The 12,378-nt window shown below is 40.6% G+C and overlaps 1 protein-coding gene across 1 annotated transcript; it reads left to right on the top strand.

Annotated features, from left to right (window-relative positions):
- Window positions 1-3,816: 3,816 nt before the first annotated feature.
- LOC146707426 (peptidyl-prolyl cis-trans isomerase NIMA-interacting 1-like) lies at window positions 3,817-7,737 on the top strand. Its single transcript, XM_085458769.1, has 4 exons — window positions 3,817-3,923; window positions 4,705-4,808; window positions 4,884-4,994; window positions 6,955-7,737. Exons 1-4 carry the CDS (start codon window positions 3,871-3,873, stop codon window positions 7,062-7,064), a joined length of 378 nt encoding a protein of 125 aa, XP_085314895.1. The 5' UTR covers window positions 3,817-3,870; the 3' UTR covers window positions 7,065-7,737.
- The last annotated feature ends 4,641 nt before the right edge of the window (window positions 7,738-12,378 follow it).

Genomic DNA, 12,378 nt, shown 5'->3' on the forward strand with positions numbered 1-12,378 from the left:
ATGGGTTAACTGTCCATTGCCATGGGTTAACTGTCCGTTGCCATGCGTTAACTGTCCGTTGTCATGCGTTTACATGCGTTGTTATGGGTTAACTGTCCGTTGCCATGGGTTATCTGTCCGTTGCCATGCGTTTACATGCGTTGTTATGGGTTAACTGTCCGTTGCCATGCGTTTACATGCGTTGTTATGGGTTAACTGTCCATTGCCATGGGTTAACTGTCCGTTGCCATGCGTTAACTGTCCGTTGCCATGCGTTTACATGCGTTGTTATGGGTTAACTGTCCGTTGCCATGGGTTATCTGTCCGTTGCCATGCGTTTACATGCGTTGTTATGGGTTAACTGTCCGTTGCCATGCGTTTACATGCATTGTTATGGGTTAACTGTCCGTTGCCATGGGTTACTGGTCCGTTGCCATGGTAACCGGTCCGTTGCCATGGGTTACCGGTCCGTTGCCATGGTAACCGGTCCGTTGCCATGGGTTAACTGTCCGTTGCCATGCGTTAACTGTCCGTTGCCATGCGTTTACATGTGTTGTTATGGGTTAACTGTCCGTTGCCATGCGTTTACATGTGTTGTTATGGGTTAACTGTCCGTTGCCATGCGTTTACATGCGTTGTTATGGGTTAACTGTCCGTTGCCATGGGTTACTGGTCCGTTGCCATGGTAACCGGTCCGTTGCCATGGGTTACCGGTCCGTTGCCATGGTAACCGGTCTGTTGCCATGGGTTAACTGTCCGTTGCCATGCGTTAACTGTCCGTTGCCATGCGTTTACATGTGTTGTTATGGGTTAACTGTCCGTTGCCATGCGTTTACATGCGTTGTTATGGGTTAACTGTCCGTTGCCATGCGTTTACATGCGTTGTTATGGGTTAACTGTTCGTTGCCATGCGTTAACTGTCCGTTGCCATGCGTTTACATGCGTTGTTATGGGTTAACTGTCCGTTGCCATGGGTTAACATGCGTTGTTATGGGTTAACTGTCCGTTGCCATGCGTTTACATGCGTTGTTATGGGTTAACTGTCCGTTGCCATGCGTTTACATGCGTTGTTATGGGTTAACTGTCCGTTGCCATGCGTTTACATGCGTTGTTATGGGTTAACTGTCCGTTGCCATGCGTTTACATGCGTTGTTATGGGTTAACTGTCCGTTGCCATGCGTTTACATGCGTTGATATGGGTTAACTGTCCGTTGCCATGCGTTTACATGCGTTGTTATGGGTTAACTGTCCGTTGCCATGGGTTATCTGTCCGTTGCCATGCGTTTACATGCGTTGTTATGGGTTAACTGTCCGTTGCCATGCGTTTACATGCGTTGTTATGGGTTAACTGTCCGTTGCCATGCGTTTACATGCGTTGTTATGGGTTAACTGTCCATTGCCATGGGTTAACTGTCCGTTGCCATGCGTTAACTGTCCGTTGCCATGCGTTTACATGCGTTGTTTTGGGTTAACTGTCCGTTGCCATGGGTTATCTGTCTGTTGCCATGCGTTTACATGCGTTGTTATGGGTTAACTGTCCGTTGCCATGCGTTTACATGCGTTGTTATGGGTTAACTGTCCGTTGCCATGCGTTTACATGCGTTGTTATGGGTTAACTGTCCGTTGTCATGGGTTACTGGTCCGTTGCCATGGTAACCGGTCCGTTGCCATGGGTTACCGGTCCGTTGCCATGGTAACCGGTCCGTTGCCATGGGTTAACTGTCCGTTGCCATGCGTTAACTGTCCGTTGCCATGCGTTTACATGTGTTGTTATGGGTTAACTGTCCGTTGCCATGCGTTTACATGCGTTGTTATGGGTTAACTGTTCGTTGCCATGGGTTATATGACCGTTGCCATGGGTTAACTGTCCGTTGCCATGCGTTAACTGTCCGTTGCCATGCGTTTACATGCGTTGTTATGGGTTAACTGTCCATTGCCATGGGTTATCTGTCCGTTGCCATGCGTTTACATGCGTTGTTATGGGTTAACTGTCCGTTGCCATGCGTTTACATGCGTTGTTATGGGTTAACTGTCCGTTGCCATGCGTTTACATGCGTTGTTATGGGTTAACTGTCCGTTGCCATGGGTTACTGGTCCGTTGCCATGGTAACCGGTCCGTTGCCATGGGTTACCGGTCCGTTGCCATGGTAACCGGTCCGTTGCCATGGTAACCGGTCCGTTGCCATGGGTTAACTGTCCGTTGCCATGCGTTAACTGTCCGTTGCCATGCGTTTACATGTGTTGTTATGGGTTAACTGTCCGTTGCCATGCGTTTACATGCGTTGTTATGGGTTAACTGTCCGTTGCCATGGGTTATATGACCGTTGCCATGGGTTAACTGTCCGTTGCCATGCGTTAACTGTCCATTGCCATGCGTTTACATGCGTTGTTATGGGTTAACTGTCCGTTGCCATGGGTTAACATGCGTTGTTATGGGTTAACTGTCCGTTGCCATGCGTTTACATGCGTTGTTATGGGTTAACTGTCCGTTGCCATGCGTTTACATGCGTTGTTATGGGTTAACTGTCCGTTGCCATGGGTTACTGGTCCGTTGCCATGGTAACCGGTCCGTTGCCATGGGTTACCGGTCCGTTGCCATGGTAACCGGTCCGTTGCCATGGTAACCGGTCCGTTGCCATGGGTTACCTGACCGTTGCCATGGGTTAACTGTCCGTTGCCATGCGTTAACTGTCCATTGCCATGCGTTTACATGTGTTGTTATTGGTTAACTGTCCGTTGCCATGCGTTTACATGCGTTGTTATGGGTTATCTGTCCGTTGCCATGCGTTAACATGCGTTGTTATGGGTTAACTGTCCGTTGCCATGGGTTACTGGTCTTTTTAGCAGCTCACAACAGTGGCTTACACACATCATCAGTGATCAGCTGTCAAAGAAAGGTGGACATTTAGCAGCTTAAATGATGGCTCTAAGGCTACGTTCACACTGCAGGCGAAAGTGCATCAAATCCGATTTTTCTGACCCTGTGCGACCCATATCCGATCATGCTATGACAGTGTGAACGGCGCAAATCCGATCTGGGTCACTTTCGTATGTGGTACTGAATCTGATACATATCTGATGTTTTAGAAAGCGACTGCTGTTTGAATGGTCATGTCGCATTAAATCCGTCTTTTACGTCACCGACACAAGACAGACGCCAATTATCAGCGCCGGAGAAGCGCCCAATAAGACATCGCGAACGCTTCCTGGCCATCCCGTGTAGATGTCAGTGAAACTGTTGGGAAGACAACGTTGGAGAAACGTGATTATTTTATTTGTACTGTATAATCTGCAGATTCTGACAGAAATCTGCAGCTATCCTTTGAAGCACCGCTCCTCTCTAAAACAGCAATAAGGATCATTATTAAGTTATCTACATTATTATGTAAATAACAAAATAAAGTCCGAAGTCTTTATATTAAGGGCCATCAGTCAAACAATACTGTTTGCTCTGGGTCTAAACAGAGCGCGTTGTGTGTGACGTCTTCTTTTGCGCATGCGGGCCGCTTTGAGCGTTCACACTAGAGCGCGTTTGCTGTCGCATTTTATTTGTAGTGTGAACACGCAGACAAAAAAATTGGATTTGATCAAAAAATCGGAATTGAGCATTAAGACCTGCAGTGTGAACGTAGCCTAACTCTCAGGTGTACTCCAGGATAACTTGTTAGGTTCAGCGTCGGCCATCCCTGTGTAAAACTCAAGTCTTAGACATTTTCGTGTGAAGTGAGGCCAGTTGCTGTAGCACAGTATCCTGTACTGGGTGAATGGGTAGCTGCAGAGTCCGTGTTGTGTTTACATGTGTTTAAAAAGATCTTAATAAAGCTTAATGAATTTACTGGTTCTCTGTCATTACTTCAACAGGCAAAGTGTACTACTTCAACCACATCACTAATGCCAGCCAGTGGGAACGTCCAGTGGGAGACGGACGTGGCGAGCCAGATAAGGTTGTGTGTAATGTTTAGTTTAGTTTTTTTTGTTTGTTTTTTTTATGCACGTGATGAGTCAGTGCTACTTTCCCTAAAGAGGTACTGAAACACATTTTACACGGCATGTTCAGATTCCAGCTAGGGTACTGGTAATGCCTGCAAATTATTTATGATTCGACAACTATTGTGAAAAATCATTTTGGCCGGGGGATAGCGTTCTCCAGGATAACATTTGAAATGTTCCTGTAAGACATCAGGGAGCTGCCTGCAATATGACACGTATGCATTTAAATAGTGATAGGAGGAACGGTGCAGAGAAATGGAATCCAGTCATTAACAGTATTTAATATTTCACATGATTATTAATAAAGACTGATGGACAACTGTGTGCTTTTACTTAGCTAATGGTTATCGTCATTGCTGATCAGTATGTATCTTATCTTATCACAATACTTAGTTATGAAGCAGACAGGGGGGAAAAAACCATCAACAGCACCACCTGGTGGACTGAAACAGTAATTAATTTTATTATTCTAGGACTAAGCAATTTAGTTGTTGTTTTTTTTTTTCTTTTACACTTGCGACTTATGTAATGTTGATTGGTGTTCTTGTATGTTCATGACATCTGGTGGAAGGTCAAAGGAAGAACCAGTCAAATGTAGTTGTAGGGCTGCATGACTTGCTGTAAAGTTGAAATTCTGCCATCCAAATTGTAAAGTGGTTCTGATACTCCAACATCTGGAGTGTTAACACACAAATACTGATATATTTGTATATGTATATATTTTTAAAAATTCAGGTACGCTGCTCTCTTGGTGAAGCATAATCAGTCGCGTCGTCCATCTTCCTGGAGGGAACAAAACATTACACGATCTAAAGATGAGGCCTTGGATTTGATTCAGAGTAAGTAAAGCAGCATGGAGAGGAGATTTTACGAAGTCTGATGAATGCATTTAATATCTTCTGTCTTCTGTGCAGAGTACATAGAACAGATCAAGTCTGGACAGGAGAAGTTTGAGTCCCTGGCATCTCAGTTTAGCGACTGCAGCTCCGCTAAGAATGGTGGAGATCTGGGACTGTTTGGTAGAGGTATGCACGGCGTGATGTCATTCTCTGTTCAGTGCAGTCTCTCATTCAGCATCTCCTTCATCTGTCTTTCTGAATAAAACGAAATCCTGCACATAGCTCTCCATCAGGTGATCAAACATTCAGTGCATGAATAACTGATAGTAGTGACAAGTTAAACCAGCAGTTTGTGAGCACAGTTTAATTCCATATTTGTCACACGTTTCAAACATCAATCCCTAATTTCCCTCGGGATTAATAAAGTATTCTGATTCTGATTTTCAATATGAGACAAGGATAACCAGAGTAAATACAGAAGTTGCAGTTTTTACCCCTCGGCCGTAAAAAGCCGATGTGGTATTGTCGTCACTCCGCCTGATGCATGGGTGGCATGAATGCACAAGTTTGTGAATGCGATAACTCAAAGCAAAGTTCACACTATAGGTGTATCTCCTAAGAATCTTGGGCAAGTTCAAATTTCATTAACCTCAACCTAAATGTAGGGCTGCTCGATTATGGCAAAAATGATAATCACGATTATTTTCACTGAAATCGAGATCTCGATTATTTGACGATATTTATTTAACAATAACAATGTATTGAATAATGACTTTAAAAAATAATATAAAATAGTGTGCAAATACTGATAACAGTGCAAATGTTTGCAATATAAAAAATAAATGAAAAATGTAAACATCTATGTTTAGTGAACTTTGCTGTGTTGGCCTGTGGTGCAGCTACCACACTGTAGCAGAGTTTACACACTATGTCTACTTGATCCACATCTGACTCTGCGAACCCATAATGGTTTTTTGTTTTGTTTTGTTTTTAACCTCTCTTTTCAACCAGCGGCAGTCACTCTCCTCTCCAAATAACTTCTGCTTAGCTTTCCGAGCTTCCCTCGGGTCCTCTTAATTGTTGTGACGCGTGTTCGAAATGCAGAGAGGTGCGCTCGATTTGCCACACGGAGCAGCGCGAGAGTAAAGCACGAGGGAGGGGCTAATAATCGGCTCAGTCATTTTTAATGATCGTTGAAAGCCCAGATCGTAATCGTGATTAAAATTCGATTAATTGAGCAGCCCTACCTAAATGTCAATATTAGAGGTGAAGTTTTCTGAAAAATCTTGTGAATGCGATAAAGAAGGAAGTCTCAATTTTCAAATTTATACCATAGGAGCATCAGCCACGAGGCTTTAAGGCTTTAGGGGTAGCACTGGTGACTGCCAGTTATTTTAAGTGATGACCTCATTTATTATGATCATCTGAAACACCAGCAAGTCCACCTCTGAATGTAGCTTTGTGTTGAGCTGATCTGGCCATTGGTTCTTGAAAACCCTCCAATGTGGCTGAATTAAAACATTTTGCAAAGAAGAGTTGGCCCAAATTTGTCCACAGCGAAGTGAAAAAGATTATTGGCAGTTATTACTAGCATTTGTTTGACCTGAAACTGTACGTTAGGCTTGTAGGAGCTGTTTTTGTGTTGTTACCTTTGTGTGCCACTAGGGGTCACTTTTTGAATGTTTATGGTGTCTTACTTAAGGTATGCACAGGTAATTATCAGAGGGTGTTGTTGTTCGGAAGGAGCAAACGGTTTGTGACACGCTGGAAACTAAGAGAACTGTTGAACAACAAATGCAACCAATTGAAAGCATTAAAGGTGTTAAATGGGCAAGATAAGCACAGCTGGATTTATTGGATTTTCTCAAGTTTCATTCATAAGAGTGGCACCGCGTCACCCCCGCCATCGAACACCTAAGTGGCTTCAAGTGTAGGCTTAGCCTGTACAAGCCTGTTATCTAGCTGCACAAACTCTGTAGAACTGAATAAAAGAAATTAATGTAATTAATCATGTAAATTAGCTAATATGTCATTAATATGAAATAGTCATACAAATGAATGATTACCTATAGATGCACGTGCTGATGTGCATCATGTTGTATGAGTTTTTATTTGGATAATGGCTCAGTGTGTGTTTCTGCTTTAGGTCAGATGCAGAAGCCTTTTGAAGACGCCTCCTTTGCTCTCAAAGTGGGAGACATGAGCGGCCCTGTTTTTACTGACTCTGGAGTCCACATCATCTTACGCACTAGTTGACAAGAAGACTCCACACGTTGTACTTTCCTCTTCCATCATCAAGCACACATACAAAGTCTAACCCAGTCAATCCTGCAGATTATTTTAATGGCACATAGCACCCCAGTAAACAAAGCTTAAAGCCTGCATTGCATCATTTGAGGCAGGATCCGTTTGTTCCAAGCACCATTAAACTATTATTCTTTAAGATCTTTTATTAACGATGACGGTGCCTGTTGAAGTGACCGCCCTATGGAAACTTTCATATGAGTGAGGATTATTTAAAGTCTACTTAGTATGTGCATGACTTCTAAAGGACCACTTACTGTATGTTTCCCTATAAGATTTCCCATTTCCACTGTATGTGTGCCAAAGCAGTTCCTTAACTGTTTTGGAAAATAGGTTCAAATACTTTCTAATATTAGCAGCATCCCTGCAGATGGAGAAAGCACTGTTGCTCTGAGTTTACTAGAGTTAATCTTTGTGTTTTCCATTATTCAAAAAATGGAATTATTTCTTTACACAATCCACTCTGAAAACGCATGATTTCTGGCCTTTGGATATGCCTTGATGGCACCGCTGAAAGCTTGCAGGTTTTAACAATAATCTCCACAGCTTTTAAAACCATCAATGTTCAGATGAACTGTTAACACTGTTGTGTCATTGAGGCAAAAATAAAATCTCCTTTTGTAAGTCTGGTTTTTGTTATTTCCATGATTTAACCACCTTCAAGCGTTTCCAGTTTAGAAACTCTTTAGGAAGAGACAGGAAGTGACTAAAGTGTAGATTGTATATCGGTTTTAAACCTCTGATCTGGTGTTATGTGTTGGGTCTTCAAAACAGGTGTGTATAGATCCTTAGTTTTTGTATGCGAGGCTTTTCTTTTTCATAGCCTATAAAAATAAAGACCTTTCAAACATGTGAGCAATGCAGCGCATTAAAGGAAAACTACTTCTTGCTTCTCATCCCAACAAAGGACACCTATAGGGGAAAAAAGGTTCCAAGTGAAAAATATTAAAGGACAAATGGAAACAAACCGCATAAAACTGATGTAATTAAAATCTGTAAAAGCTGCTGTCAAATACTCATATTTAGGCTGTCATAAAGCACAATAATAGACATTAATTTCTGGGATGTTAGGTTTGTTTTCAAGTTGATTTATAGAAATGAAAAACTGGTGTCAACCATTGATTGGTGTAGTGGTTAACACCACACATATGTTTGACCTCATTCAGTGCCCAAGTCTGTTCTACATAAACCTTAGTGTTGCAATTTAGTCATATCTTTAAATGTATCTTTTTAATGTACCCACAGACATGTACTGGTGGTTCTGTAGTCTCTAGACGTCTTGACTGTAAAGCCCTGGTTCTCCCTTGGCAAATGTTTTCAACATTTCACCACTATCTCCTTTCACTTTTCATACGTAAGTTGTCTTGGATTCCTCCCAATGCTTTTATGTGTTTCCCATTCTCAGAATCAGCTGTTTGTAAACACACCTGACCTCTTTCACAAGCTGTTTTCTGCAGTGAAAATAACAAATCACAAGTTTTTATTGGTCAATTATTGCTTAAGCATGCGTGTCAACTTCACTACGAGGCATGTACATAAAATTAACGTCTAAATCTTTAATCTGAATTTTTATAAATAATCATGCTAATCATGATTGGGCCATTTGACACCATCACATCTGGACAAAAAACGTTTCTCTTATAGAAAATGTTATAAAGGCTGTGTGGAAGTTCCTCAAACCATATGCATTATAGTGCTGTGAGATACAGCAAGTTTTGGTATTGATCTGATATCAAATACAGTCCCAGGACTGCTGATGCCAATACACATGTGCACATATACACATACTTTTAACATAAGAAGGGCAGCTTTGTTGGGGAGATTATGGAGTGTGTCATGACTTATTAATCATCATTATTCTGAACATATTTTAATGATCCCTAACTCACTGGGATTTTTACATTGCACTTAAATTAGTTAACACGACAAAAAACACCTTTTTGGAGATCTGGCGTGTAAATATGCCTGAAAGTCAGAAATTGACCCATTTCTGTTGTTTAAATGTGCAAAAGACTATTAACATGTGACAGTCAACACAAAAAGGTTCAGACAGTTTTCATAGTGTGTTTTCATTCAGTGGGCTACAGACTGAACTTGGAGGATAGAAATAAAGTATTGATCGTACGTTGCTATTATTGATCTGATACCAATACCTGCATTGGTATTGATACTATCGACTGCCGTGTTCTTTCTAAAGGCCAGCAGAGAAAAACTCCTGTAGATCACATTATAAAAGAATATATGTAAGTAACCACAGAGAAAACTGTGGGGTCCTTTTATTTTGAGAGAAGATGAGTAAAGTCAAAGTATAAGTTTTCGAAATTTATTAGGCGGGTAAAGGTTCAAATTAAGATGGCTGCTGTGCCTCTTCCTCTGTTTAGTGAGCCAAACGGACAAAGGTCACTGCATCCAAGCAGTAAACACTTTTATCATGAGTCACACAAACAGAATATTAATATGATTGGTTAAAAAGTTGGGGAGTAGCTGTGGTTTATACTTGGCTTTTCCCTTATTTGGGATTTGGTCTGGCTCTCGCTCATCATACATCTCCAGCAGTGGGCATCTCCCTGTGGAGAGATGGAGAGAAAACTCCTCCCTACACACACACACCAGAATTTACAGCCTCCAGTACTTTTCCAGGGCATCCTGACTCCAGTCTGCACACGAGTGTGTATTCTGCTGCACACCCTGCACAATGCACAAATAGAGTAAAAGAAATCAGTTCCAACAAAACACTAATTTGATTCATGCTATGCAGTTTGAAGCATAAGCTTGTGTCGTTTTGGTCATGTTAGTGTTTTGGAGCCAGAAGTTTACATACTTGGACAACATGATGGAGTGCTAATTTAGCAGCTCATTCTAGTTACCTTGATTCACAAGCTGTCTTCATAAACGGTGTCAGTGCAACAGGCACACATAAAAGCTATTTAGTGCTAAAGATTAGACTAATATGACACTAAGATGTATAACAATATAAGTATTTCCCCAAAATAAAGCACAAACCTCTACACCACCCAGAAATTTTGTTAATATAACCACAAATTCAGCTCAGGGTACAATTTAAGAAAAAAAATATTATTGACCATTTTGAAAATAGACTCAAAATTTTGACATAAAAGTCAAAATGTGGAGATTACACTTGTTCTTTCAAGACAAACTGCCACAGTTATTAGTGAAATCGTATTTCAGAATCGGTTTTAATAAGGAAATAATTTCTCTTTCAGCACATAAACACAGTGTGGTGATAAATTAAAAAGATTGTGCACGAAGATTCACCTGGTCAGATGGATAAACCACACAAACTTGGAAGAGTGGATTGTACAAAATGAAATGGATGGTAAAGGACAGATGAAAGGCTTTCAGTGGTCACAGCCTCGTGCTATAAAGAGGATGCTCTAGATTAAATATGAATCCTGACTTTATGGAAATCTATGAGAAAATGACCACTTGAATAAGATAAGATAAGATAACCTTTGTTAGTCCCACACGTGGGAAATTTGTTTTGTCACAGCAGGAAGTGGACAGTGCAAAAGTTATGAGGCAAAAATTAGAATACAATAAGAATAAATACAGTACACAACTGTACAGAATAGAATAAAATAAAATACTATATACAGTAGAATAAAATAAAATAAATATACAATAAGATAAAAATAGAATACAAATACAAATACTATATACAACTGAGTAAAAATAAAACGATGACAGAAAGGATTATTGCACTTAGTATAGTGACCTAGTGACCTAGTATAGTGACTTAGAATAGTGACCACGGTAAGGAACCTTATTGTTGATGTGTCTCAATTACTAGTTTAAAGTCTCCTTCAGTACAATATAATGTTTGTTTTTTATATTTTGTCTGTCATGTTAGGTCTCATAGTATTCTCTACTCAAACTCCAGAAAGATTTAAATGTTACCTGTGGGTTGACTCTTCAAATGTGTGTGTGTGTGTTTATTTACCCACAAATATTTACTGTTGGTTCGGCAGTTTGTAAATATTTAATCTAAAGTCTGTGTTCTCCAAAGGCAGATGTTTTTACCATTGCTATCTTTGCCCTGTTTGTTTCCCCTTGTTTCACCCCATCTCCTGTCACTTCTCGTACGCAGTGTACTTGGATTCCTCCCAGTTGCCTTTATATGTTTCCCATTCTCAGAATCAGCTGTTTGTGAACAGGCTTGACCTCTTTCACGAGCTGTTTCCTGCAGTGAAAATAACAAAATATAACTGTTTCTTTTACATACTTAACCCTGGAGAACCCATGGGGTCAGAGCCGACCCCACTGGTTTACTAGGGAAACCATGGGGTCAAATTTGACCCCATGGGTTCTCCAGGGTTAAGTATGCATTACAAAGTGTTATCTTCTTTACTACTTTTAATTAGCATAGCATAAAATCCAAGGTAAGGTCCAAAGATAGTATTTTTCTAACTAATTTGGCCATCAAAAACTATTCTATACAGGCGAAACAGTTTAGAGGCTGATTTGGTTTGTTTTATCAGACTGTATATAAAAGATGGACATGGATTTCAGGTCTGAAACATGAAACCACTGAAAATGTCCTAAATCTGCATTTTTTTTGTTTTTGTCCTCTGCATGTAGGTGGAGGGTTTACATTTTTCCTACACGTTTCCTGTAGCTTCTCTCTGACAAGCAGAAGCTGAATTTCTTGCTCATAGGGGGTCATATGATCGTTGGGTTTTTCTCTGTATCTAATATTGTACGATCTACTGCACAATATAAACCGCCTTGAGGTGACTGCTGTTGTGATTTGGCGCTATATAAATAAAATTGAATTGAATTGAATTGTGTTAAATACACTTGAGAAATCAAAGAAAGTGATCCTTAATGTGTAGGTATTGCTATCAAGGGGGAATTAAGGCCTCTAGATTAGATTAGATTAGATTAGATTAGATTAGATTAGATTAGATTAGATTAGATTAGATTAGATTAGATTCTATAGAACTTTATTAATCCCTCGGATGGGTTCCTCCAGGAAATTCAGTTTCCAGTTGCAGAATATCGAGAGAAGTTCCATGTTACAGAGTTAGAATATAAATATAAATAGAGGGGGATGTAAATGCATGTAAATGGTCCAGTCATCCACTTTCAGATTTGGCATGTCTGTGAATTGCACAGATGTTTCACCTGTGGTCTTCAGCAGGCTGAGACTATTTTCTCCAGTACCATCATCACAGTGATGTTAGGGAAACAGGTCAATAAATAAACCAGTGCTGTGAAACTCATCCTGGTTTTTACACTGAAAAAG

The sequence above is a fragment of the Copadichromis virginalis genome, linkage group LG6 (assembly GCF_057382275.1).
Source record: "Copadichromis virginalis isolate Kocher_CV1m ecotype Utaka linkage group LG6, C_Virginalis_male_GT1.1, whole genome shotgun sequence".
NCBI lineage: Eukaryota > Metazoa > Chordata > Actinopteri > Cichliformes > Cichlidae > Copadichromis > Copadichromis virginalis.